Source organism: Debaryomyces fabryi (genome assembly GCF_001447935.2).
Source record: "Debaryomyces fabryi strain CBS 789 chromosome Unknown contig00140, whole genome shotgun sequence".
Classification (NCBI taxonomy): Eukaryota; Fungi; Ascomycota; class Pichiomycetes; order Serinales; family Debaryomycetaceae; genus Debaryomyces; species Debaryomyces fabryi.
This window is the reverse complement of record NW_015385566.1, coordinates 1-27,294: the sequence shown is the minus strand read 5'-3', so window position 1 is coordinate 27,294 and position 27,294 is coordinate 1. Positions and strand designations below refer to the sequence as shown.

Sequence of the window (27,294 nt, the reverse complement as noted above, 5' to 3'; positions counted from 1 at the left end):
AGAACTATTTTTAATTTTGTATGCAATGATAGTTCTATCGATAGAGGATTGGACTTTGATCAATTTAAGCAATTCGTATCCATATTGAAAACAAGACATGACATTACTCGTATATGGAATTCAATTTGCGGTGAAAACAAAAGTATGACCTATGATACTTTCAAAATATTCATGACGGAAATTCAGAAGGAGAACTTCACGGAAGAGTACTTAAAAAAGATATTTAAAAAATTCTGTATTGAAGATAAGACCTACTGGATTCCTGAGAACTTTAATAATTTCTTATTATCAAAATATTCAAGCCCGATGTACAATGCTGCGACAAACGAAAGTTACTTTGATCACCCATTGAACGAATACTTTATATCATCATCTCATAACACGTATTTGATGGGTAGACAAGTTGCGGGGGATTCATCAATTGAAGGTTACATAAAAGCTTTGCAAAGGGGGTGTAGGTGTGTTGAAGTTGATATCTGGGATGGGTATATCGATGGTACAGATAATAATGATAAAGCAAATAGCGAACCTATAGTTAGCCATGGTAGAACATTCACCAGTTCTATTTCGTTGAATAATGTGTTCAAAACTATAAAGAAATATTCCTTCATCACCTCGCAGTTTCCTTTGATAATAAGCCTCGAAATAAATTGCTCTATTGATAATCAACTTAAAGTAGTTAAAACCTTAAAGGAAGTGTTGGGAGATACTCTAGTCACGCAACCCATTGATGATAAGTTAACTTTGCCTTCTCCATTGCAATTGAAGCACAAAATTTTATTGAAAGTTAAAAAGACTAGTCCTTTCAATGATCTAATTGCTAGTGAAAATGGAAACTACGTTTCTTCTACCACTTCAACTACCACATCGTTTAGCGAAGATAACGGATCTGGTGGAACTAAAAGAAGGTCTTCTTTTAGTATTAGGAGGAGAAAAGCAAGAAAAATTACTGATGTGCTAAGTGATTTGGGTGTTTACTTGCAGGGTTTGAAGTTTAGAAATTTTTCATTACCTGAGTCAAAAACTTTCAATCACTGTTTTTCATTAAGTGAAAAATCAATTAATACAATGCTTAAAGATGAAATTAAATGCGCTTCAATTGATAAGCATAACAGGAAATACTTCATGAGGGTTTATCCATCGAATATCAGATTAAAATCATCAAATTTCTTACCAATGAAGTATTGGTCTCACGGAGTACAAATGGTTGCCACAAATTGGCAGACATATGACTTGGGTCAGCAAATTAATGAATCTTTGTTTGAAAGCACCAATAGGAAGGGTTATGTGCTAAAACCAGACCAACTACGAAAACCGCTATTAAAATCATCAAATAGACCCTTAAGCACAAAGCAGACAATCACAACCAAGTTAGAAATAGAAATAGTTAGTGCCCATCAACTTCCCAAACCTAAAGGATCAGTATCTGCTATAAATCCTTTTATCAATTTTGATATTACAGGAGCTAGCGATATTACATGGGATCATGGCTCATCCCCCTTAAGAACTTCAATTATCCCTGAAAATGGATTCAATCCTATATGGAATGAAAAATTTAGTGGCACAATAACTTCGTCCGATGACTTCGTTTTTCTAAGGTTTTTAATTAATGCTTCTTCATCGGTTTCAGAAGTAGAAGAAGTTCAACCTATTGGCATCCTAGTATGCAAATTATTCGATCTCAAGCAGGGTTATAGATATCTTCCAATAAATGATTTACTAGGAGAAGAGTTAATATACTCTACATTGTTTGTGAAGATCAATTATCGGGAATTATGACACCCGAGGTTCTTGAACTTATGTATTATACCAACTCCCACTAATGTTAGATAGCATCTTGTATATATTTAATTAATGATAAACTCACGTGAACAATTTTTTTTTTTGAATCTCATCTGATTTATGAAATATTCTATTAAGACCATCAAGTTTTCTAATTTATTCTGAAGATAATTGGGAAACACTATGGGTAAGATAACAGTAAGTGAAACGAAAGGAAAAGTTCGTCATAATCCATTATACAAAGATATTGAATCGCAAGGTGGGAATTTGAGATCGACTTCATCTCGTTCACATCAACAAAAAAATACTGAAAATAACGAAGAGCACTTTCTAGATGCAGCAGCTTCGAGAAAAATCTTACAGTTGGCTAAGGAACAACAAGAAGAATTGGAAGATGAAGAAAATTCTGGAAAGAATAGACCAAGCTTTTTAGACACTTATAGATCCCAGAGGGATGAAGAAGAGGAAGAAGAAGAAGAAGAAGAAGAAGAGGAAGAAGAATACTCTGAATTCGAAGAAGATGAGATAGCCGAAGAAGAAATAGAGGTAGATGAAAAAGATGCTGCTTTATTTGAAAAGTACTTTGCGTCGAATGGGCCAGGAAATGGTTCTATAAATTTGGCAGATAAAATCATGGCTAAAATTCAAGAAAAGGAAACTGTTAAGGAAAATACCAGTAGGCCAGTTGATGCCGTATTGTTGCCACCAAAGGTTATCTCTGCATATGAAAAAATCGGACAAATTTTGTCTACTTATACTCACGGAAAGTTGCCAAAATTATTCAAGGTTCTTCCAAGTTTACGTAATTGGGAAGATGTGTTGTTTGTAACAAATCCAGAAAAATGGACTCCACATGCTGTTTATGAAGCAACGAAGCTTTTCGTTTCTAATTTACAAGCTAATGAAGCTCAAAAGTTTATTGAAATCGTATTATTGGAAAGATTCAGAACGTCGATTGAAGATTCAGAAGATCATTCATTGAATTATCATATTTATAGAGCATTAAAGAAATCTTTGTATAAACCAGGTGCATTCTTCAAGGGTTTTTTGTTTCCATTAGTTGATTCTCATTGTTCTGTAAGAGAAGCAACTATTGCTGCATCAGTTTTAGCTAAAATTTCTGTACCTGTATTGCACTCATCAGTTGCATTAGCACAGTTAGTGCAAAGGGACTTCAAGCCTTCTACTACTGTCTTTATTAGAGTCTTGATTGAAAAGAAATACGCGTTACCTTACCAAACTTTAGATGAGCTAGTTTTTTATTTCATGCGTTTCAGAAAAGCGGCTCAAGTGAATGATTCAATGATAGATGAAGAAAGAGAAGAACCGCAATTACCTGTTGTTTGGCATAAAGCATTTTTATCGTTTGCTCAAAGATATAAGAATGATATTACTGATGATCAGAGAGACTTTTTATTAGAAACCGTTAGACAAAGATTTCACCATGCAATTGGCCCTGAAATCAGAAGGGAATTATTAGCGGGCAAACCAAGAACACCTCCTCAACCAGTCAAAGAAGCTATTATGATTGATGCTTTTTAAAAGCCTTGTCTGCTACTCTATGTATTTTTAGAATTATATTATTTTGAACTTGCTTATGAATATATTAATAATTTAGTAAAATATAATTTATATATAAGTATACTATACTGCGACATTAGGGCCGTCATCGGAAGTTCTTTCTCTAGCATCTGCACAAAGCTTATCAAAGTCAGCAAATAATGCAAAATAACTTTGAACGACACCAATTATAGTTAAAGCTACGGTGCTACCAACCCAAAGGCCATGCAAAGTCCCCCCATACTTTGAATAAAATGTCAAGTAGATAGATAAAGGCAAACCAACTACATAGTAGGATACTAGGTTGACGATACCACCAATTTTTGTTTGCCCTTGACCCCTTAAGCAACCCGCTGAATTGGCATTCATTGCATCAGAAACTTGCATTAATGCAATTAACCACATAACTCCTTCAACAGCCTTTATGACCTTTTTGTCATTTGTAAATAGTTCGGCTATTTGAGTTTGAAAACAGAATAACACCAAAAAATTAAAAATAGATATAACAAGGCCGAAACTCAAGGAGACTTGTGTCGCTGTTTTGGCAGCTGAGCCCAAATCTGCCCCTAAAAAGTTAGCGATACGAGTAGATGAAGCAATACCGATCGCAAAAGGAACCTGATACGTAAGTGACGCCATAGTCGTACCAATTGACTGTGCAGCTAACGCAACAGTGCCTAAGTATGATGCTAATAAGGTCAATATTTCAAATGCGAGAAATTCTGCTTCCAACATGATTAAACCAGGTATTGCTAAATAGATTAATTTATCCCAAGCTCCGAAAGCTTCTTTGATATTAAGCCCATTCCAACAAATTAATGGATGTAAGCCTGTAGGCGTACTTTCCGGCTTTACAAAATAGACAACAGCAGCAAATAAACCAATTGCCATAAACCAATAATTAATTGCTACTGCAATTGGTGCACCAATATATCCCAAATGTTTAACGAATAACCAATTCATGAACAAATTTGATGGGGCCGCAAACAATAAAACTACAGTTGAAATGTGGTAGATACCTTGAGCTTGTAAGAATCTCTTACCACACTCAAATAGAATATACGCTGGAATACCTGGAGCAATATATTGCAAATAAACTGCAGCATATTTAGCAGTTTCTTTATCAGGTAAAATAAGGGTAATCAATTCATACCCAAAAAAGACCCATAATAATAAGATAGGTGCCATAATAGTGAAAATTAATGCAGTACACTTTTGCAAGTAGACCCCAACAAGCAGATACTTCTTTGCTCCGAAGGCTTGAGGACATAATGTATCTAATGCAGTTGCAATACCTTGAATGGTGGCATAGCCAGTTATATTTGCAGTCATAGATCCCATAGAAACAGCAGCTAATTCTACAGCACCCAAATGACCAACAGTAAATATGGATACCGTTGAAAGTGAATTTTGTAAAAGAAAAGTCACAACCAATGGGATCGATGAAATTACTAACGACTTTAGTTCGATAGCTGCTGTAGTGGCAGATATTTTTTTCGATACGATAGCATCTTCAAATGTGTCTATAACGTCATCTTCACTTCCTTTTGAAGCTACTTTAATATGGTTATCTTGTAAGAAATGCCTTTCTTGTTCTATAATTTCTCGAGTAACGCTCGATTGACGACGATATTTTCTGCTACTAACTGCAGCTGGGCGATTCAACAATTGAGTACTTTCATCAGGTGTATTGGACTCAAAACCTTGTTCGTCGTCAAAGCTTATATCAGCATTGTCACTTGGTTTGATAAAATCTGAAGGAGTAAATAAACCACCCTTACCAATAGAACCGTATACAACTGAAGCCCTCCGCTGGGAATTAGAGTGAGTGAATTGATGTGTCCTTTCGTGAGAGGACATTTTAAAACGTTTATAGTTATATTCAAAAAAAATATCCCTTCTAAGGTGAAGAAAAAATTGAAATTTAAATTGATAACAACTTCCGGATTAAGTCGACCAGTTTCAGATAGAAAATCTGAGTATTCGTATTTTCAATTTCTCTACTACCGAACAAAACATAAATTCAAACTTAATATACACACTATGTTACTAATCTACTTATACAATACTATATGATATGGGTAATGCAAGTTGATCAACAATAGTATTATTGTTGATCATTGATATTTGACAATAATTGAGCCAAGCATCTCTTCGTAGCAACATCATCCTGTAAAATTAGAGAGAAGGTACCATCTCTTAATGGTTCAGGCAAAATATTAGCCAATGCCTTTCTAGCTTCTAGGTTATCCGACAATCTCATATAACATCTCACAACATGCTTTAACAACCTTCCGGAACTATTCGAAGGCTGTTGGGGTGTTTGAGAATTAGTGGTGGCACTTAATTGGTCAATCATCTTGGACAAAACTGAAGCAACAGTATGGAACCTTTCATAAGTGGTGCATATGTAAGATAATCCTTGATCATCAAGAAGAATTTTTTGCAAAATGAAAATTGCTACTGTTTTAGACAATTCTGATGAAATTTCCATTATGTTCAAACATAATGGTACAATTTCAGTTGTCAACAAAAAATTAATCACTTCAGGTGTATCATTCTTGACTAAAGCTCCAATAACACCCAAACTTGTCAATCTTAAATACTCAAATGATCTTTGTCTTGCATTAGTAGACAAAAATGGGTAAAGATACAATGGTAAGTTGGCACTCAAAAACAACCCTCTGGTTTGTACATTGGATGCCACACATTGAAGTAATGCTAATGCGTTACACACTCTATTAGAAACGGAAGCAGTTAATATTGGTGGGTTTAAAAATGGATAAACTGATATAATTTCTTCCAATAATACAGTCATAACTCCAAATGAATTCCATAATACCAAGGCCAAGTCATCATATTGTTCTCTTTTTTTCCCCAATTCCAATAATGCACGTTCCCTATTAGTACCGGTAACTAATTCAGATATCCACTGATAAATTTGTTCATCGTTCAAGGCATTATTCTTAGGAGCAATATTGCCATCAGGTTGATGTCCTTGAGGGATAGAAGCTTGCGATTGTGGTTGGGCCGCAGCGCTATACATCCTTTCTATATATTATCCTTCTCTAGTAAGATTTATCTAAACGTATGGGAAATAAAAAGAATACTTCACCAAAGTCCGGTCGAGCTTTGCTTTTGATGAACACTAAGAGAGGACGCTGAGCTGAACACCCGACAAAAAAAAACGACCTCGGTGAGGGTCGAACTCACGATCTTGAGATTAACAGTCTCACGCCTTAGCCAACTTGGCCACGAAGTCTAACAGATGTAGAGCTTTAATGTCTATTTTTATCCTTATACCACAGTGATAAATGATTAAGCCATTCTAGTTTACAATCCAATTACAAAAGGCGTTGATTTAAAGAAAACTATAAAATAACAACAAAGCAATATATTTAAAACTTTTTAAAGTGTCTACTATCTAATTATGATCATCCATCAATTTCTTCGTATTTCTCTATTCTATCTTCTGCTTTATCTTCATCATCAATTTTAACACCACCACTTATAGAATATTGACCACCAGCATTTATCTGCTGAATATCATGGTATTTTGTAGCAGTGTTTACAATTCTAGTTGGCTTTTCAACATCCTCATCTAATGGGCCTAAACCTGGTGCATACGTATCACCGAAACCCCAGGCGTATACAAAACCATCATCAGTTACAGCAAATGAATGGTGTGACCCACATGCAATAGCCTTACATTTGACACCGTTATCTGGCTTCGATCCAAATTGAAGCTTGGTAGGAGTTGGAACTGATCTAGCATTTCCATGTGCGTCCTTGAATGTGTATTCTGGTAACTTGTCCTTTGGAATACCTACTTCTTTCATATCATATCTACCCCAAGAAAGAACCAGACCATCTTCAGTTAATGCCATTGAATGATGTTCACCAGCACAAAGTTGGGTAATACCTTTCTTAGATAATTCAGGAATAACGGTAGGTGAGGTAATTAAAGAACCATCTTCTAATTTACCGTCTGCGTCAGTTAAAGCACATTGACCGAATTGATTCAAACCCCATGCATATACCTGGTCATCGTGATCAATAGCAAAACAATGGAAGTCACCACTTGCAATATACTTGATGTTGTATAATCCAAATTGCTGTGGTTCTAAACCACGGTAACGATGTCTTTCTAAAATACGACGACCCAACTGAAATTGTTGGCCATTTCCCCAAGCGTAAACAATACCTTTTGAATCCAACGCCAATAAGTGATCTTTTCCTCTTGCTAATTGAACAATATTCTTCAATTGTTTAATCTTTAAAGGTGTCCTTTGCAATTTAATTTCATCTCTTAAGAAACCTAATAAACCTTCATTACAACGGAAGCAGCCCCAAGCGTACACGTCACCGTTGTCATACAATACAGCACTCAAGTTATCAGTAGCTGCCAATTGAACAATTTTTGCACCTTTAAGTTTTGGTAGATTTTCAACCAAGCCCGGAGTGGATTCTGCTTCGTTCAAATCACCATCGTCATCATCTTCAGAATCATCAGCATCCATATCCTTCAAGACTTCCTTAACTTTCGATGTATCTCTACCCAAAACACCACTGTCGTTACCACCCCATGACCAAACTCTATTATCAGAATCTAAAGCCAAAGTATGCATACCACCAGCGGCAAAATCAACGATTTTACTATCGCCCAAATGCTCACTAGTCAAAAATGGATTCAACCTTGGTCTTTTAACTTCTTTAGTTTTAGCAGAAGGCCCAAGACCTAATTCACACATTGATCCTGTACCCCATACAAATATATCTAAAGGGTTGGTTTTAGCCAGAGGAATAGCATTAAGGTCTGGCAATTTTGAATAAGAATGCAATACAAAGGAAGAAGTTGCACTCTTCAATTTCTTAGTGCCATTAGATTGCTCAGGACCTGAGATCTTTCTTTTTCTTTCTAAAGCAACCATTATACTGTTATTATATACGGACTATCAATTTATTAAAATACAAAATAGAAGAACACTAGTCTACTAAAAGCTTCTTTTCATGTAGATCATGGATCATAAATATATCAAAAAAGGATGAGAAAAAAACATTTGCGACATTTCATTTCATGAAAACGACAAAGTACTAAACATGATTTCTAATGTATTAAAGGTCTAATATTCTAGTATTATGAGGGTATTATTATCAATGGAAAAAGAAAATATGTAAAATATATGTATCTAAATTGTCTAATTTTGTAAATAGAAATTAATTCAAAGGATTTGTATTTGGTGCCGCATAACCTTCTCTCTTATGGCTCCACTTGCTCTTGGTTTCGACCATGAATCTCGCTGATTGCTGAATAAGGTAACCAAATGAACCCACAGCTCTAAATAATGCCAATATGGCGACTGTCCACAAAATGAATGCTAAATAGATATTTTTGTCTGTTGCACCAGGCTCGTACACTTGTAACATTGTCATGATGAAAATTAAGTTAACAAGTAACCAAATCAAGACAACTCTCGAACGAACATCCTTGGCATAATCTTCACCCTCCAATTGTGGGGGTGGTGGACGGGCAGTTAAGACTTTCTTATTAGATCTTCTGGCTCTGATATTGTACAAAGTTTCGAGGTATACTTCTTCAATATTAACATCCACAACTACGGCTTCAAATTCTCCCTTTTCATTCTTCTGAATAATGTATTGATTATCTTTATCTTCTTGTGGGTTGTTATCTCCCTTTGTACCCCATGAAACATCGTGTGTATTACAGAATGCAAAGATCTGTAAAGTACAAGTATAAGAAGGAATCATCAAAAAGTATTGTAATGAACATGTTAACATATGCCATGGATCCAAATATAAGATAGACATTAAAGTGTATAAACCATAAGTCGACAACAATGACACAACAATACTTACGAAAACATAAGTAGATGAATCCCCCATTCCATAGCTTTCGATGGTACTGAAAACAAAATAAAATCCTACTATCAACGCATATAATGCACACACAGTTAATAATATAACCAATGTCTTGAAGATTTTTCTGGAGGCTTGGGGTCTATTACCAATCGAAACAATGAATAACGAAGTTAAGCAACATATACATAAATAATTGAATAGGGTGAAGATCCAGAAACCTCCATTATTTCCGATGTTCTTATTATCGACTAAGGAACCTGTTAAAAAGTAAAAAGTCAAATAAAAGTTACTCAACGAGAAGAACGAAAACAAAAGGGAGACAAATTGGTAAATGAATTCGATATGCAAAAAGAACTTTCTGGAGAATGAATGATCGGTAAGCCAAATACTATTGAAATGACGTAAAGAATATAAGGCTGCGAAAAATGCACCATTGATCCAACGTCTTCTTTGTGATAAAAATTCAGAAATTGATTCAGGTACGTCAGTTTCTCCAGTCGCCAGCTTAACAAACTTCAATACCCAATTATCATTTCTTTTGGAGACCAATTCCCAACACAAAATACGATCTTCTGCTAAGTACATATTTGCTTCGAAGAAATTTGTTTTGCTGTTATTTTTACCGTCGTTTTGTTCGTTTAACAAATCATCACCTTTGAAATAAGATGCCAATGGACCTGTACCATCTTCATGGTTTTTCAACGCAATATAACGATAGGCCGACAACGCTCCTGGCAAAACTGAAATATATCCAAATAAAGATTCTAATGGCTTATCTAAGATATTTGACATCTTATATTCGAAATTTTGCGATGCAACCAATGGATTAGTCAAATTAATCCACCCCTTTCCTTTTATGGCCTTAATCTCACCCGCTGCACCAGCAACATTTGAATCCCTATCGAATGCTTTCCATAAATTATAAACAGCATGACTATCAGGTTTTGTTCCAACATCTAACAAAATGACCACATTGGGGTCCAAAACAGGACAAAATGCGTTAAACAACCATCTATGTGAATTGATCTTCTTCTGGTTTTTTTCTTTCAAGCAAAACATAACTTGGACTGGAGCAAGACACTTTTCATCACCTTTGAATTTCAAGTTTTCATCAATCGATATTTGAGTTGTGTATTCAAATAAATGAGCATTAACCTTTTTATTATTCACATACGGTCTTGCCAAATTTTCTTGATAACACCCAGTGGCTGTTAATAATTGCAAAACGGAACTATTAACCTTATTTCTTCCATCCGCTACAATTATAACTTGAATCTTTTTCCAGCCATCCTTACCCCATACTGATGATTTATGTCTAGAACATAAGTGAGCAACATTTTTCATAACACCATGCATGGTTCTAGAAAAAGAGAATTCGTCTTCATTATACATTGTAATACAAATCACAATTTCCGTTTCTCTTCCATATTTTGCAGCTCTAATGGTAAATCCATCTTCGACGAACTCATCAGGTTCAGAAGTACATGCTGTATATGTCATGTTTGTAAATTCACCAAAAGGTGATTCAGTTCTGGTCAATACTTTCTTTAATTCGTTAGGGATTGGGTTTTCAAGCACTAAATTACCAGTACTTCCTCCAACTAACCTGACTTTACGCTTTGTTACGGTCTTATCTCCTGTTGGGACATAACCGTTATCAATATTATGCATCATTTCTCCATCAATTGATGCTCCAAAGTATTCACTTTCTTCTGCTTCGCCTGAAGTATACGATGGGCCACTGTATGCTGTAGAATCGGAGTACAACGACCTTTCCTCTAGTTCATGTGCTTTTTGGTAGGAATCATAATCGTAGCTATTCCTCGATTTATCATCTGTAATAGTTTCCTGGTCTTCCTCATGTGGGTTTGCTTCTGCAAATGTTTCAGGAGAAAAAATTGGCTGAGGTGGTTCTAAGAATCTTTCGCTTCTAGCAGAACTGTTGATCGATTTCCCAAATTGCGAACGTCTTGGTGATCCCAGAAGTTGATCTGCAGCATGTCCTTCGTCATCGTCGCTGTCAATGAATACTTCAGTCTTCCGTTGACGCTTTGGTGATTCTCTAGATGTGAATTGTGATCTTGGTGTTGTTCCTTCCCCAAACTGAAGATTTGGTGCATTCCCAAGACCATTTCTCTGGTTTCTATTTGCACTTGCTACACTTCTGGTGAATATATTTGGGGATTGTCTGTATGGCAGTTGTTGGGTTGATTCTGGAAACATCATAAGTTCCTCACTTGCTTCATCATCGTCATCTTCTATTCTATGGTATCTTCTAGGTGATGACCGGTCACTTGTGAATGCAGCATGCGGTAAAGAAGGATGTTGAGGGTCCACAAAAGGTCCTTCATCTTCTTCAAATGGGTTTGACATTTTATATTTGAAAAAATCCTTTTCTTCAATAATATGTCTTTGGCAAAAGGAGAAGTATTGATAAACTTCTTTCTAGTTTTATAAATATCTAGACTAGCATCAGGTTTCAGTCTGTTTACATTTCATAGAGCTATATTTTTGTTTACAAAATTTCCTAAAGAGGAAGGCACATGTTTGTTCTTTTTTCAATTAAGCTTAATGCTACAATATGAGCTTGCCATGACCTTCTAACAGAAATAGGTATTACTTACCACCCGTTGCATGAGAATGCATAGATATGGGTTTTGCATGTGAGTGATTCAATTAAGTACTTTTAATAGTTCTGATGAAATATCATCTCTAAAAGCGCAAGGCCACATATCGACAAATTGTACTACACAGCATAGCCAGATTGTATAAAATTATAAACGATAAAGATGTAAGCAGTGAAATATTCGCTATATATTGCAGAATCATTCATTAATACTTACCGAAATAGATAAATAGCCTATTTGAAGTCATTCAGGATTAAGCCAATTATTATTACCAGGCTCTGATACCAAACGACAAATTCAAAAAGGGCATATTGAAGTTCAGTTTAGACAGATCAATGAAATGACATTCTGTATTAAGATTGTAGAATGTAAGCTTCATTTAGTAGAGAATTCTTCTTCTAAGATAAAAATCGAGTAAAATAAAGTGTTGCGACAAATATTTAAAAAATGCACATTATCATCATAACTTTAGTTTTATTTAATATGACCATTAGTTATGGAAGGCAATAATTCCAACTCTCCTTTCTATAATCATGGGAATAACTCCACATCATCGACATTACAATTTACACCGGGAACGAATACCACTTCTCAGATATCAAGTGTGGGATTTAATAATTTAAAAAAAGTTGGTACTAACTCCTCGCAAGTATCTACTTCTAGTACTGCTACAAATAGAAACAATCCAATAACAAGACTATTTACCAAGAACAGATCAAATTCTACTGTTAACCCACAACTGATACAATTCGATGATGGAATGAATGAACTTAATAATAGTGATGAAGACGATACTTCGACAGCATCGACAACCGACCCCAGGAAACCTTCTGGGAGTGGAATGTTTAAATTTTCGAAGAAAAATAAACTCAAGTTTTCTAGTAAGACTAACTCCAGCAAGCCTGATTTAACAATCCAAACCGGGGGACATCATGCATTAAAGGTACCCAAGAAAATCTTGAGTTCTTCTCTGTTGGATGATGCCTCGAGTCCAACAGGACACGCGTTAAAGGTCCCTAAGAAAATATTAAACCCTTCCCATATGGATGAATCGCCAAACTCAAATAGCAAGAGAAAGAATTCTGTTACTTCACCTGCATCTACATTTCACAATTTCTTTCATCGAGCACATAATAATTCACAACCAAGCAAAGATTTGCAACATATTATATCTAAAGATGATTTGATATCACTGCAGCAAACGATTAATAACAATCCAAATAGAACTGCGATGAGTCTTTCATCTAATAACTCAAATTCTTTCATTACGGATATTAATTTCGCTTTGGTGTATAATTTCACCGATCCAGATTATTCAGTAGAAGAGTATGAAAACTCCAATGAACATACATCATTTCTTGATATTCATAAAAAGTTGATGGTTCCCACGGACCAATATTTACTGAATAAGTTACATAAGCACCAAGCACAAGAGGTTGGGTTAGGGATAATAAGTGATACTGATGGAGATAGTGAATATTTGAATAAGTACTTACTCGATTTCGGTAAGAATAATGTTACATTCTTCAACAATCTTATAAGTATAATGAAACCATTGTTTCAGCCATCACAACAGAAAAGATTGAATAATAAGATTATTCATCCATACTTAGGGATGACATTGGAAGATATTTCGAATTACATCAAGGATAATTATTTGGCTGAATCCTCAAATACCCCTTCAGCTGAGTCGCATTTCCTAGAAAGGACTCCAGGGAGTAAATTATCAAAATCAAGGTCTAAGACTAAGTTTTACACATCAAGTTCTACTAGCACTTTGTCGTTAGGAGAAAATTCTAACGATATTTTCGATGATTTCAAAATCAGAGAAATATCCCAGGATTTACTAACCTTCTTTATCAAGTGTATGATCACCTTTGATAAGGATTTTGCAATTTTTGAGAATAAAATAAAGACTAAAAACTCCGTTCAAAAAGCCAACACGGGTCTGCCGTCACATTCAGTTGAACACAATAATGAGTGGAACAGAATCAGTGAACAATGGACATATTTCAACGAAAGAATACGATACTATGTTATGGGTATATTTCATCCTCTTCAAAAGCATTTACATGATATTGCAATACAAAAATTTAATAGTGACCCCAAAAGCGTTGTTGAGGTAGAAATTGAAAATATTCTACTATTAGCATTTAGAGACGTTATAGTCATCCCATTTTTGATACGAAGGAACCAAGAATACCATCGTTTATCTTCAATGGGACAAAAAATTACACCTGAGGCAAATGATTTTGGATCACCATCACCGATGCCATCTTATACTTTTCTGTTAGAAACAGTCGATGGTACAGAAGAAATTCTTAAGTCACAAGAGGAAGATGCATTAAAGTCCAATGCGACATTACTTAAAAGTCTAGTTAATTGTTTTGGTGTATTAGTTGCCCACACACATGGTGAAATAGGGAACTCTGATGGAGAACAGCACACCAGAAACAATATTTTTTCAGATACCTTCATCTGGCTAACAAACCTAGCCTAGAGGGTGCATTTGGGTAGGTATTTCTGAAAGTGGTACAAAAATAAAATAGAACGCGTTCCTCTCAGCGAAGCTTTTCAGAGTCCCATATAGATATATATATATATAACGCTATGAATATATACCACAAAGGAATTATATAAAAGGGCATTTTAGTTAATATAATGGTTTTACCAGCTCATTTGCAGAACAATTTGACGCCTTCCGAGGTTAGTTTTCTAGCAGAGAATGAATATATCACAATTTTACCGAGATACTCAATGAAGAAACTAGAGTTGATTGGCGTATGTATATGAAGCAATAGTAGAATTATGTGGCATATATACTAACAGATGTATATAGACTAAAGTTCCAACGTTAAGAGGTATGAGAAGAGAAAAAATTCCAATTTGGATAGCTGTAATCTTGAAATCTCAAGATAAATGTAATATCGTTCCTCCAGAATGGTTAAACTTATCATACTTGAAAGAAAAATACGAAGAGGAATTAAAGCAGCCACATAAGTTCAGTGTGTTGCCATGGAACTGGCTTGAAATATCGAAAATTTTACTCAATAAAGCTGCAGATGATTTGTCTGATCCTACCCATCAATTGAGATCTATAATACAAGATTTGAGAGAAATACGACTTGTGAAGTCCCGAAAAGGTTTAAAGGAATTGAATGAATCAAATATCCAATTAGACGGGCTTTCATTACTAGAAATTAACGAGTTGAGACCCTTTGTCTTAACTGTCATGAATAAATTAAGACAACTCCACGAATCTGTTAACACGAAGACGGACAAAGGATCTGCTAATGATCAGGATGATGATATGTACAACGACATATCTGATAATGAATAGTATTTTACTTCAAGTTAGTTTTCAATATCCTGTTGGCTTAAATCTCGGGTCGTGTACATAGTAGAAAAAGATCCATGAGTAATATTATGATCTGAAGGTCCGGGATATTTGGACCATCGTGATATTTATTATAGATATTATGAGTAAATTAAAGAATCTTAATCGTCAATTCATATCTAATCTTAAGACTAATGAAATTGTGACGAATGCCAAACGAAATCTAATCCTTTCTATTTTAAAATCAACTACAACAAAAAGAGAAGCGAGAAATTATCTCAATAAATATCAGAACCAGTTTGATTTTAGCGATATAACATTCGATAATGGAACACCGCTGAATTCATTGGAAACAAGAGATAGTCAGCGTGAACTTTTCATTAACAGATTTTTAAATAAACAGAACCCATTTATTAACATATATGACGATGAGACGAAATTACAAAAAATTCCACTAAGGTTAGCATTATTCAAAGTTAAATTCCAGTCAATTCTGTCGGATAATTGGAAGGGCATGGCTGAGACATTCAAACGATTAATTCATTTGGGAATATCGCCGATAATAATACTCGATTATGATCATTTACCTGCGAACACTTTTAGAAACAATGAATTATACATGTTAAGTCAAACTAATAGAATTATGAATATACTTGGAAAGCCGACAGAAGAGAATGATTTAAAGACACTTGTAATGCGGTCGCTTTTCACTAAAAAGACAGAGAATGATAAACAGCTTGTCATTGATAATTTAGAACTGGTTTTAATTCCCTTATATCAGGGTGTGGTCCCAATTATTCAACCTATTGTATATAATATATCTACATGTGTGCAAGAATTTATCGATTCTAATGAGCTTTTGTTTAATTTATGCTCGTCGTTATTAACGACTAAAAATTTACTATCAATTGAAAAAGTTGTTATGATAGATCCAATTGGTGGCATTCCTTCAATTGAAAGAAACCAGACAAGTCATGTTTTTATAAACCTATCCCAAGAATATTCCGATATAGTTTCGGAATTATACATAGGGTTTATTAAACCCGAATATAGAACTTTCCACATGAATAATTTAAAGGCTATGAATAAAATTTTGACATTTGTATCTGAAAAAACAAGAAATGATGAAGCAACAGGTATAATAACTACTCCAGATATTATGTCTCTCAATAATGATCAATTGAATCCAATAATATACAATGTCTTGACCGATAGATCTATTATTTCATCATCATTGCCGACATCACATAAACGAACTCCGGAACTTTCTACTTCAATCTTGAAAAAGGGAGTGGATGTAAACATCTTAGATGCTGTTAATTATCCTAAACCTTTTACATTGAATAATTTGGTGCAAGATGGCTTGGTAAATAACTCTAAACTTGTGAATTTAATTGATGATTCGTTTGGAAAAAAATTAGACGCTCAGAAATACTTTGATAGAATAAACAACTCTTTAGCTACTCTCGTGATAGTTGGAGATTATGACGGTGCTGCAATTATAACTTGGGAAACATGCTCTAAGACAAATGAAAAAATTGCTTATTTAGATAAATTTGCAATCGCCCGTGTAAATCAAGGCCTTCCCGGTCTAGCTGACATTATCTTCAAAGTTATTTTGCAATCTCATCCTAATGAGTTAATATGGAGATCAAGAAAAAATAATCCTGTTAATAAATGGTATTTCGAAAGATGTTGTGGGACATTAAGCAATCCAGACTCCCAATGGAAGGTATTCTATACGGGAGATATTTTTAATAAGAAAATAGATAAATTACGGAAGCGAGAGACAATTGGAGGTGTCAATATTCATAACAAAATGCATCAATATTCTGATGTTACGGAGAGTATTCCCCCTTCGTTTATTTAATAGTTAGTATAGGATTTTCTATAAATGCAAGATTTTAATGCGAATCTGTATCTTACCTTCTTTTGTAAGCACTTAATACGGACCTAAAAATGACATCGACATTAAGACAAAGAGGATCTTGTGCAGATGTAACGGAAAGTGAAAATGAAGGCGGTGCTATCAAGACGACCCCTAGCCTTTATTATTACCATGAAATAGATGAATGGCAACAAGACAATCACTTTATTAGATCAGGTTATGTTAAAGAGACATCTTCCTTTAGAGAATGCTTCAATTCATTGTTCTATTTACATAACGAATCGATAAATATACACACTCACTTGCTACCTTCGTTATTCGTTTTATTACTTATAATTTATTACGTCAACTATGAATTGCCAATTTATGATAATTATCTTGGTGTATGGGAAAAACTAAATTTTATTCAATTCGGTTTGGCTGTTACTGTATGCTTATTGATATCATCGACATACCATTGTGTTAAATCACATTCACATAGAATCAGTATAGTTGGAAATAAGTTTGATTATTTCGGAATAGTAATTTTAATTACCTGTTCTTTAAATTCTATTGTATTATTTTGTTTCTATGACGAACCCTTTTGGAAACTTGCATTCATTGCTGTGTTTTTTGTATTAGCTACAACTTGCACCATATTAACATTGGATCCTAGATTCGCTACAAATACCTACCGTCCATTAAGATCGCTAATGTTTATCCTATTTGGTTTATCAGGTGTATTACCACTTATAGCTGCAGTTAAATTATATGGATACTCTGCAGCAGTTGAGAGATCGTCGGCTGGTTGGTTAGCACTTGAAGGCGTTTCTTATATAAGTGGTGCCGTATTGTACGCCATGAGAGTTCCAGAGAGATTTACTCATGTAGAAGAGGATGAAACTAGTTTACTAGATAAGCCTTTAAGCGGAAGGTTTGATATATTTGGTCATTCACACCAAATATTTCATGTGATGGTTCTAGTGGGAGCCTTCTGCCATTGGATGAGTTTGCTAGGTTGTTACGATTATTTACATAAAGTTATATTGCCAAACGCGGTTTGATAGTTAGACAAAATTTATGCCGATCTGATTTTTTCATCTGTAAAAGAGTAGATATGAGTAAGCATTTAATCATTTTACCTTGCCATTCTATATGGAAACCAGGTGAAACGCTAGGGGAACTGAGAGATGAATGGAGTCTAGTAGATTTTCAAATTGAAGGCTATGACCACCTAAGCTTTAAGGATCATATTATTAGGAGTTTAAGCATATTGAAACATGATAAAGATGCAACGTTGATCATATCGGGAGGTCAAACAAAAGAAGACTGTGGTCCAATTTCAGAATCATTATCGTACTATGAGTTAGCTATGAAGTTAAACGATGACAGTCAATTGATCCCTAGGATCACTACGGAAGAATTTGCTAGAGACTCGTTTGAAAATGTTATATTTCTGTATTGTAGATTTTATGAGTTGTACAAAGCGTATCCAGAAAGAATAACTGTAGTCGGGTTTGAATTTAAGAAACAGAGGTTTTTAGAGAATCATTTGAAGCAAGCATTATGCATCTCGAAGGACATTAATTATGTTGGTAATGCACCAATACCCAAAGACTTGGATAAAGAAGAACAGATCAAATATTTCCAAGATTTAGAACAACAGGAATATAAACATGCCGTTCAGCATTTTGAAAAAGATTGGTATGGTATTAAAAGTCCGTTAATAGATAAGAAAATGAAAAGAGATCCTTTTAAAAGGTATCATGGATATTGTCAAAGTAACCCAAAGTTGGCAAAGTTTTTAGTTGCCATCAGTGATGAAGAAAGTCAAAAGGGAACACTGAGATCAAATGAGAGTATTCAAAGTTTACTAACTAATTTCACATAGACTTTTATTTGAATTATATACACAATATAAATTAAGCTTTAGACTTATTGACTTTTCTTCTTTCTTGCACAGCTTTACTCAAGTCGTTCAATAATTCAACAGTAGTTTCCCAACTAACACATCCATCTGTGATAGAGACACCGTATTTCAATGAGCTCTTATCTTGGTTTGGACCTGGCATACTTTGTTTACCTTCATTAATATGAGATTCAATCATAACACCGATAAGAGCATTTTCACCCTTTGAAATTTGGTCACAAACACTTTCCATAACCTTAGGTTGGTTTCTGTAGTCCTTTTGAGAATTATCATGGGAACAATCAACCATCAACTTGATATTTGTGTTGGTACTTTTGTTGATAGCTTCCTTTGCAGCAGCAACAGATTCAGGATCGTAGTTGGTGATCTTCTTACCACCTCTCAAAATAATGAAACAGTTTTCGTTACCCTTGGTAGTAGTAATGGCAGCAGTACCATTCTTGGTGACACCCATGAAGTGGTGACCCTTAGACGATGCTTGCACAGCATCTAAAGCAACACCTAAGTTACCGTCTGTACCGTTCTTGAAACCAATTGGGAAAGATAAACCAGATGCTAACTCACGGTGCAATTGCGATTCAGTTGTTCTGGCACCGATGGCACCGAAACTCAAAAAGTCTGAGAAGTATTGTGGAGAAATAGTATCCAACATTTCTGAACCGATAGGCAAGCCAGTCTTGCCGGTCAAATCAGAGTATAACTGACGAGAGATTCTTAAACCTCTGTTGATGTCAAATGAGTTATCCACATCTGGATCATTAATTAATCCCTTCCAGCCAACAGTCGTTCTTGGCTTTTCCAAGTATGCTCTCATGACAATTACCAAGTCATTTTCCAATTCTAAAGATAACTTCTTTAATCTGCTAGCATATTCTAATGCTGCTTCAGTGTCGTGGATCGAACATGGTCCAACAATGACTAAACAACGGTCGTCTTTTCCGCTTATAATCTCTGATGACTCAATACGTCCTCTGATCACTACATCCAATGATTCTTTGCTTGCTCTGATTTCATGCTGTAATAACGCAGGTGGTATCAAAGGATCGTATCCTAAAATCCTGGTATCATCGTATTCGTCTGGGATTGGTGTTTTACTCATTTTGCTATATTCTATATGATATTACGTCGAGTTCAAAAGGAAGAGATCTGAAAAAAAAAAAATCGCTGGTGCTACTACTGCCAGTACTAATTACTCTCAGTCAAATTTTCCAAGTGGCACGAAAATTATTTTTAATGACTCATTGGATCATTACACTATTTTTTGGAACCTTATACTATTGAAAGTTCAATTATAAACTATATATTAGCTCTGCTGCTCTACGATGTTTTGGGGGGCGATTTGCATCTCTTTATATATCTGTATCGTGCAATATAGTCGTACAGAAATTTCCGGATAAATATTTTTCCACCAACCATACCGACGTCATTACGTAGACGATGCCCTGTTTTATGGCCCGCACTATTACCCGGATAAATGTTTTTGTTCCCTCGAAATGTTCGCTCGGACTTAAGAACATTTCCTTGAAAATTGGATGTTTGGAGTTTATGGGTGTTAAAATTAACATCCCTACACCTGAGATCCAAACATCCCGGTCGATTTTTCTGGCCTGTTGCACGATAATATGATATGGCTTATCTTGTGAGTAGCCAATACTAACATACGGTATCGTTGATTGTGAGTTAAGTGACGATAGAATGCAATTGCTAATACCAGAATCAAGTATCGTATTTGCATCGTTCTTTATTTTTGGGCTCTTGAACAATATTCTATATGTGGTGATTCTTTCTGCTGCTATTGATCTAGTGGGCCTGGCGACACCCAAGGCTACGGTTCTACTTGCGGACATTATTCCATCGTTTGCAATAAAGGTGATGGCGCCTTTTTTTGTGGGATTGATCTCGTACAGGACACGGATATGGATGTTGGTTGGGTTGTCGTCGTTTGGGATGTTGGTTATTAGTTTGACGTCAGACGATTCGATCAACGCTAAGATCATGGGGATCTGTATGGCGTCGTTTTCGTCGGGACTCGGCGAGGTGACGTTTTTACAATTGACACACTTCTACCAACGGGAGTATTCGATTGCAGGGTTTTCCAGCGGGACTGGGGGCGCTGGGTTGCTCGGAAGCTTTGTATTCATGTTGTTGACTAACATGCTTGGGATGAAGGTATGGGTGGTACTTTTTTTGTTTGCAGTTCTACCACTTGGATTTCTAATGGCATTCTACGTGATGTTGCCTAAGGCAGGGGGAGGAGACGAGCCAGCATATGAGACGCTTGATAACATTGAGGAGGGCGATGGTCCATCCATTAACGCCAGCTTCTCGCCATCACAATCTGAGCTGTTGAAAGGCCATGTGTTCTCTACTATACAGAATATCATTCCTTTGGTAAAGCCATATATGCTCCCTTTGTGCTTGGTGTATGTATCAGAATATGTCATAAACCAAGGTATATCTCCAACCTTATTGTTCCCACTTGATGAATTACCTCATTGGCTATTTTCATCATACAGAGATATATATGTTGTCTACGGCTTCTTGTATCAATTGGGAGTCTTTGTGTCCAGATCGTCCATCAGTTTTGGGATCAGAATCAAGAGATTGTACTTGTTATCGGCTCTACAATTCGCAAACGTCCTCATCACCCTATACCAGTCCATGAACGATAAGCCCTTCTCATCCATATGGTTGTTATTGGTATTGGTGTTCTACGAAGGTCTACTTGGTGGCTTTCTGTACGTCAATACGTTTATGTCTGTCAGCGAGGAAGTTTCAAAAACTAAGAGAGAATTTAGCATGGGATGCGTAGGAATTAGTGACACTTTTGGTATATTACTTGCTGGGTGTATTAATTGGTTGTTAGAACCCCACTTATGTAGCCTACAGGTAAATAGAGGTAGAGACTGGTGTTTGACTGGAGGAGGTGCTTAGATCTTAATAGATAACGTTAAATTCGTGCACGTGAAATTTGGACAATCAGTAAAAAACCTGGAGCCACAAGATAATCACCAACTTTTTCATATTATTAGCAATTACGGATATATATATGGAACTTTATCCAGTAGATGTTCGCTAGGTTATTAAAATCCAATAGAAAAATTAATATTCGTACAAAAATGACTATTTCCAAATCCGATCCTGCTTCATTGCACAACCCGTATTTCAATCAAAAGCTGGGTCAAAAGGATATCTGGACGTTAATTAACGAAACAGCTGCTGCTGCTCAAAAAGAATCTGGAAAGTCTATTGTTAATTTAGGACAGGGATTTTTCTCTTATAATCCACCTGATTTTGCTATTGAAGCGGTCAACAAGGCTACTAGTCAACCCCAATTCAATCAATATGCGTCAGCAAGAGGTAATCCAAACTTGTTGAATGAATTGGCCAGCCACTATAGTAACAGCTTCAATCGTAAGGTGGGCACCGACGAAATCCAAATAACCACAGGTGCAAATGAAGGAATGTTTTCCGTGTTTTTTGGATATTTAACTCCTGGTGATGAAGTTATTGTCTTTCAGCCATTTTTTGATCAATACATTCCTAACATTGAAATGTGTGGCGGTAAGGTTAAATACGTCCAATTGAAATTTCCAGACAAGTTCAACGGAGATTCTGTTAGTGGTGATGATTGGGAAGTTGATTGGGAGGGATTGAAGAATGCTATTACGGATAAGACTAAGTTGATCGTTATCAACACCCCTCATAACCCCATTGGAAAAGTATTTACCGAAGAAGAGTTGTATAAGATTGGTAAAATTGCTATTGACAACAATTTGATTCTTGTTAGTGATGAAGTGTATGAAAACTTGTACTATAGCAAATCGTTCACACGACCTGCCACCTTATCGAGCTTACCCGAATTAGCAGATAGAACCTTGACTATTGGATCTGCTGGTAAATCATTTGCTGCCACTGGATGGAGAGTCGGATGGGTCCATGGTCCTGCTAGTTTAATCAAATATGTGACTGCTGCCCACACTAGAATCTGTTTCTCGACTCCTGCGCCATTACAGCAAGCAGTAGCCGATGGTCTCAAGCAAGCTGCATCAAACAAATATTTTGAAACTACGAGACAAGAATATGTCAAGAAGTATGAATTATTTACAAAGGTTTTTGATGAATTAGATTTACCTTACACATCTGCTCAAGGGGGTTACTTCTTGTTGGTCAATTTGCTGAAAGTGAAAATTCCTGAAAACTTCGAGTTCCCATCTGATATTTTAGATAAGGGAACGAATGATTTTAAATTAGCCTACTGGTTGATAAAAGAAATTGGTGTTGTAGGAATTCCGCCTACTGAATTCTTATATCCTGCTGATAGACAAGGTAATGGCCTAGAAAATTGCTTGAGATTTGCTGTATGCAAAGACGATAGTGTTTTAGAAGAAGCTGTTGATAAGTTGAGACTTTTAAAAGATTATTTATAATAGTAAATGATGCACTCTTTATTTATATACATGTTATATAGACGTTTTTCTAATGAATTTTTTAAAACAAAATCCCATTTCTCCGAAATCATCGAATCCACTTTCAATTTCATGTTCAATCTCTAAGAAATTCTTGTTCATTAATTCCCATAATAAACTTCTCTCGTCTTCAAATGTTGGACGTAATGGAATTTGAATTAAAACTCTTGAATTAGCATTTTTACAATTTATGAATTTTTCTACCATATCTACAACCCAGTATGGGTGTTTGGAAGAATATATTGGGTCACTCAAAACAATGGTATTAAACTTCTTATCGTTTCCATATTTTAATGTGAAACTCGAAGGATCACACCAATTTAACTCGTCAACATTAGCATTGATATCATTTAATTGCACATTATCCTGAAGATTGGGGACTATCTCTATTAAATCGGTTAGATACGTCTCATAACCTAATATAGAACTAACGATTCCGACTAATCCAGTACCAGATCCCAATTCCAATACTGGGCCAGCTAAATATTCTTCGCCTGATTTATTTTTATTAATTAATCTGTTTGCTAAAATCAATGATGATCCCCAAGTCTTCAAACCGAGATTATCGTTTGTCAAAGATGGCTCTTTGAGCTTAATGTATTCAGTTCCTTTCAAATACTTTGAAAGGTTAGGTAATGCAATTTTTCTAATGATTTCTGGTTGTGCCGTACGTCCACAATTTTCTGCTAGTCTTAAAGATGCTTCTTTACTAATGATTCTTTTAAGCTCAGGATCGGTAACCCAGGGTAATTCACTAGAAATAATTCGTGTTAGCCATGCGTTATATTGACTTTCATAGTTTTTTTTTAGTGATGCACTTAAATATGGTAAATAGGATAGCTTTAACTTGTTGTTGAATCTAGGACAGAAGTTTATTAGCCATTCCAATGCAGCATCTAATAATTCCTCTGTGATTTCTTTATTTTCGAAGGTTTTCCTCGTATCGATTTCCTTATCTTCATCATTAACACTCTCCGGTTTAGTAAAATTGTAAACTTCTTCGGGAGACAATAATTTCAAAAAGGTTAGGAGAACTTCTGCCGGTGGCTTCATCTGTAATAATGGCAAATCAAGTACATGTACTGGTTGAAAATTATTGTCTTCAAAGTCAACCAATATTTTATTATCTGAATAGGTATTATGGTTTACATCGCATGTATTATTGGTTTCAATATAATCTTCTTTGCTAACACTGGGTGTGAATAGCGATAGCGGATCAAAATCCATCTCCTTTTAGGTTGGCTATCTTAACTATTTCAAAATCAGTATATTTTTTTTTTCAACCATCTCAGTTACGAGATAATGAAAATTAAATCATCAAATAGGTGAATTCACCTATATTAGATTCAGTTACAACAATCTACATTGATCGTATTGGAACTTCGATCATGGTTCTACAAAATTACTTTTAAATATATCCACAGAATAAGTTCAAATATGCTTGAATTGCACTTGAACTATGGAACACAACGATCCTTATCTAAAATACTTTGTATTTCATATAATAGATATATATACCATATTTAGACGATATAGTATTACGTGCTTGTAATATTGGTTTTGTTGTTCCCTGATAAAATATTAAACTTAAACTCATCAGCCCATCTAGAAGTCAGTAACTCTACCATTAAATGACCATTCATCCCCATGCTTCAAAGGATCCTGTTTAGGACCTCCTCTTTCACCAGTGATTGGATTGACATCTCCCTCGAACTCAGGAATAGTCTTGAAATACTCTGGATGGAATCCACCGATATCTGTTTTCGTCGATGATGTGCTCAAACTATCACTATTGGCACTTCCTGTATTTTCTATTTGCTCATTATATTGATCAATAGCAGCTTGTGAATTAGCGATCTTCTGCAAAGCTTCAAATTCCTCTTGTTGCTCTTTTGGTAGCTTTGGTGGAGATGGAGTATATTCTGTACTAAATTTACTGTAACAACGAACTTCCACCCTCAAAGGCTTTAAAATTTGTTGTCTGAATATTGGCCTTATTTTCTGAATCATTTCTTATTATTCCGACGATTGAAAGAATACAAACTAAGATTTAAGAATACGTCAAAAGAAATAGTACCATGAAAAGTTTGAACTCCGTATAACGGATTCATACTGTCTGTTGTATACACACTCGACGTCCTAACAGTCTCTTATCAAATTTTTTCATATTGTCTCTATTGACATTTGGCAATAAGTGGTTACGGCTAGAGTCCGAATTGTTCTTAACTACAAATTATTTGTATTTCCACCTAAAGTCGATGCCTTGGGACTTATTTCGTTCAACCAATACAATTAATCGTGAAGTATCCCCGGGACATAATGTAGTCTATATGGTAACTTGTAATTATCAATTTTTTCCACTCAAAAGCTTGATAATACTTATATTAACTGAATTTCGGTTATCCACCGTAGCCTTTCCTTTATATGTATGTGTATATGGACTTGGCATGGGATATATAGACATATTTTGCATCAAGAGTAGGTTCACTTTTGTGTTACTTGATGTTTATCAGTAGTATCAATACAATACAAGTAGGAGAAGAACATTACATAGGACTTATTTTGTTAAACTTTAGGTATATCGTTATGCTGGATTTTCCTGATGCACCCCCTCTTCCTTCGGTAGTAGCCAAGGATCCGGATATCCTTAAAACTGTGGATAAGAGACTCTCGTATGATAAAGGCTCATCGCAATGGCTTTTTGAGGTGAATAAAGATAATACGTCAACAGAATATTACTATAACTTCATTCTTGAGAGATGGATACCAAAAACAGAAAACGAAGATAGTGATCGAAAAAGAAGTCATGAGGATGACGAAGATACTATTCAGGAAGAGGAAGAAGAAAATAAGTTGGCTATCAGAAATTTGAAAAAGCAGAAGCTCAAAGAGATGAAAGAACAAATGAATAAATCTAAAACAGATGGAAATATGAATAAGTCTGGGTTTGAAAATACGGGTATTTATATATCACAATTACCCCAGGATATTACAAAAGATGAACTAAAGGAAACTTTTAGTAAATATGGTTTAATATCAGAGGACTATAAGACAGGTGAGCCACGAATTAAAATCTATCATAATGATGATAAGCGTGATGCATTGATAATATATCATGGCAAAGAGAGTGTTTCCTTGGCTATCGAAATGCTTGATGACTCGTTTATAAGGCCACCATCTGGCAAGGAGCAGGAGAAGATAAAAGTTCAACCAGCTGAGTTCAAAAAACCAGATTCAGACAACACTAACGACAAGAAAAAAACACTCACTTATGAAGAGAAAAAGTTGTTAAATAAGAAAAAGGAAATGATGAAGAAAAAGCTATCGAGTTGGGACGATGATGAAGCAGCTGTTCAAGGGGAGGAGCTGGATAAGACGAATAACATCAAGAAGAGAATCTGGGATAAAATCGTGGTTATAGAGAAAATGTTTCGGGTTGAAGAATTTAAAAGTGATCCGTTATTAGAAATGGATTTGAAGGAGGATATTCAAGAAGAATGCAATAAACTTAAAATAGGGAATGATGTCACGAAAATTACTATCTACGATCTAAGCGGTATAATTACTGTTAAATTCAACAACAGTGACCTGAGCTTAAAATGCATTGAAAGCTTCAGTGGAAGATACTACGATGGTCTTACACTCAAAGCTTATCTCTACCAAGGTGAGAAATTCCAAAAAACAAGCCCAGAAAAGGATAATGAAGATGAACGACTTGATAGTTTCGGCAACTGGTTAGAAAAGAAATAAAGTATATAGATATATATAATAATTATTATGAAGAGAAACTCTGGTATGCTTTAACTTATCAAAGTAAGTCACAATTAACTCAAGAAAAACGC

General features: G+C 35.2%; 17 protein-coding genes across 17 annotated transcripts; 10 read left to right on the top strand and 7 right to left on the bottom strand.

Moving 5' to 3' along the window:
- Window positions 1-144: 144 nt before the first annotated feature.
- PLC1 (phosphatidylinositol phospholipase C) lies at window positions 145-1,779 on the top strand (the record flags this gene model as incomplete). Its single annotated transcript, XM_015613600.1, has 1 exon — window positions 145-1,779. One exon carries the CDS (start codon window positions 145-147, stop codon window positions 1,777-1,779), a length of 1,635 nt encoding a protein of 544 aa, XP_015465588.1.
- A 186-nt stretch (window positions 1,780-1,965) lies between these two features.
- ENP1 (snoRNA-binding rRNA-processing protein) lies at window positions 1,966-3,324 on the top strand (the record flags this gene model as incomplete). Its single annotated transcript, XM_015613599.1, has 1 exon — window positions 1,966-3,324. The coding sequence occupies one exon, from the start codon at window positions 1,966-1,968 to the stop codon at window positions 3,322-3,324; it is 1,359 nt and encodes a 452-aa protein (XP_015465587.1).
- A 102-nt stretch (window positions 3,325-3,426) lies between these two features.
- Window positions 3,427-5,202, bottom strand: AC631_04769 (uncharacterized protein; the record flags this gene model as incomplete). The annotated part of the gene is made up of 1 exon (XM_015613598.1): window positions 3,427-5,202. One exon carries the CDS (start codon window positions 5,200-5,202, stop codon window positions 3,427-3,429), a length of 1,776 nt encoding a protein of 591 aa, XP_015465586.1.
- Window positions 5,203-5,449: 247 nt separating this feature from the next.
- On the bottom strand, window positions 5,450-6,388 carry AC631_04768 (CCR4-NOT core subunit; the record flags this gene model as incomplete). The annotated part of the gene is made up of 1 exon (XM_015613597.1): window positions 5,450-6,388. One exon carries the CDS (start codon window positions 6,386-6,388, stop codon window positions 5,450-5,452), a length of 939 nt encoding a protein of 312 aa, XP_015465585.1.
- Window positions 6,389-6,776: 388 nt separating this feature from the next.
- Window positions 6,777-8,273, bottom strand: AC631_04767 (Ran guanyl-nucleotide exchange factor; the record flags this gene model as incomplete). Its single annotated transcript, XM_015613596.1, has 1 exon — window positions 6,777-8,273. One exon carries the CDS (start codon window positions 8,271-8,273, stop codon window positions 6,777-6,779), a length of 1,497 nt encoding a protein of 498 aa, XP_015465584.1.
- A 286-nt stretch (window positions 8,274-8,559) lies between these two features.
- CHS1 (chitin synthase) lies at window positions 8,560-11,595 on the bottom strand (the record flags this gene model as incomplete). The annotated part of the gene is made up of 1 exon (XM_015613595.1): window positions 8,560-11,595. One exon carries the CDS (start codon window positions 11,593-11,595, stop codon window positions 8,560-8,562), a length of 3,036 nt encoding a protein of 1,011 aa, XP_015465583.1.
- Window positions 11,596-12,345: 750 nt separating this feature from the next.
- On the top strand, window positions 12,346-14,349 carry AC631_04765 (uncharacterized protein; the record flags this gene model as incomplete). The annotated part of the gene is made up of 1 exon (XM_015613594.1): window positions 12,346-14,349. One exon carries the CDS (start codon window positions 12,346-12,348, stop codon window positions 14,347-14,349), a length of 2,004 nt encoding a protein of 667 aa, XP_015465582.1.
- Window positions 14,350-14,712: 363 nt separating this feature from the next.
- Window positions 14,713-15,189, top strand: PSF2 (DNA replication protein; the record flags this gene model as incomplete). The annotated part of the gene is made up of 1 exon (XM_015613593.1): window positions 14,713-15,189. The coding sequence occupies one exon, from the start codon at window positions 14,713-14,715 to the stop codon at window positions 15,187-15,189; it is 477 nt and encodes a 158-aa protein (XP_015465581.1).
- A 139-nt stretch (window positions 15,190-15,328) lies between these two features.
- On the top strand, window positions 15,329-17,056 carry ARG2 (acetyl-CoA:L-glutamate N-acetyltransferase; the record flags this gene model as incomplete). The annotated part of the gene is made up of 1 exon (XM_015613592.1): window positions 15,329-17,056. One exon carries the CDS (start codon window positions 15,329-15,331, stop codon window positions 17,054-17,056), a length of 1,728 nt encoding a protein of 575 aa, XP_015465580.1.
- An 89-nt stretch (window positions 17,057-17,145) lies between these two features.
- On the top strand, window positions 17,146-18,117 carry AC631_04762 (PAQR-type receptor; the record flags this gene model as incomplete). The annotated part of the gene is made up of 1 exon (XM_015613591.1): window positions 17,146-18,117. The coding sequence occupies one exon, from the start codon at window positions 17,146-17,148 to the stop codon at window positions 18,115-18,117; it is 972 nt and encodes a 323-aa protein (XP_015465579.1).
- A 53-nt stretch (window positions 18,118-18,170) lies between these two features.
- AC631_04761 (uncharacterized protein) lies at window positions 18,171-18,944 on the top strand (the record flags this gene model as incomplete). Its single annotated transcript, XM_015613590.1, has 1 exon — window positions 18,171-18,944. The coding sequence occupies one exon, from the start codon at window positions 18,171-18,173 to the stop codon at window positions 18,942-18,944; it is 774 nt and encodes a 257-aa protein (XP_015465578.1).
- A 31-nt stretch (window positions 18,945-18,975) lies between these two features.
- ARO4 (3-deoxy-7-phosphoheptulonate synthase) lies at window positions 18,976-20,082 on the bottom strand (the record flags this gene model as incomplete). Its single annotated transcript, XM_015613589.1, has 1 exon — window positions 18,976-20,082. The coding sequence occupies one exon, from the start codon at window positions 20,080-20,082 to the stop codon at window positions 18,976-18,978; it is 1,107 nt and encodes a 368-aa protein (XP_015465577.1).
- A 596-nt stretch (window positions 20,083-20,678) lies between these two features.
- AC631_04759 (amino acid transporter) lies at window positions 20,679-21,917 on the top strand (the record flags this gene model as incomplete). The annotated part of the gene is made up of 1 exon (XM_015613588.1): window positions 20,679-21,917. One exon carries the CDS (start codon window positions 20,679-20,681, stop codon window positions 21,915-21,917), a length of 1,239 nt encoding a protein of 412 aa, XP_015465576.1.
- A 185-nt stretch (window positions 21,918-22,102) lies between these two features.
- Window positions 22,103-23,413, top strand: AC631_04758 (kynurenine--oxoglutarate transaminase; the record flags this gene model as incomplete). Its single annotated transcript, XM_015613587.1, has 1 exon — window positions 22,103-23,413. The coding sequence occupies one exon, from the start codon at window positions 22,103-22,105 to the stop codon at window positions 23,411-23,413; it is 1,311 nt and encodes a 436-aa protein (XP_015465575.1).
- Window positions 23,414-23,446: 33 nt separating this feature from the next.
- AC631_04757 (S-adenosylmethionine-dependent methyltransferase) lies at window positions 23,447-24,679 on the bottom strand (the record flags this gene model as incomplete). Its single annotated transcript, XM_015613586.1, has 1 exon — window positions 23,447-24,679. The coding sequence occupies one exon, from the start codon at window positions 24,677-24,679 to the stop codon at window positions 23,447-23,449; it is 1,233 nt and encodes a 410-aa protein (XP_015465574.1).
- Window positions 24,680-25,057: 378 nt separating this feature from the next.
- AC631_04756 (uncharacterized protein) lies at window positions 25,058-25,462 on the bottom strand (the record flags this gene model as incomplete). Its single annotated transcript, XM_015613585.1, has 1 exon — window positions 25,058-25,462. The coding sequence occupies one exon, from the start codon at window positions 25,460-25,462 to the stop codon at window positions 25,058-25,060; it is 405 nt and encodes a 134-aa protein (XP_015465573.1).
- A 576-nt stretch (window positions 25,463-26,038) lies between these two features.
- AC631_04755 (uncharacterized protein) lies at window positions 26,039-27,202 on the top strand (the record flags this gene model as incomplete). Its single annotated transcript, XM_015613584.1, has 1 exon — window positions 26,039-27,202. One exon carries the CDS (start codon window positions 26,039-26,041, stop codon window positions 27,200-27,202), a length of 1,164 nt encoding a protein of 387 aa, XP_015465572.1.
- Between the last annotated feature and the right edge of the window lie 92 nt (window positions 27,203-27,294).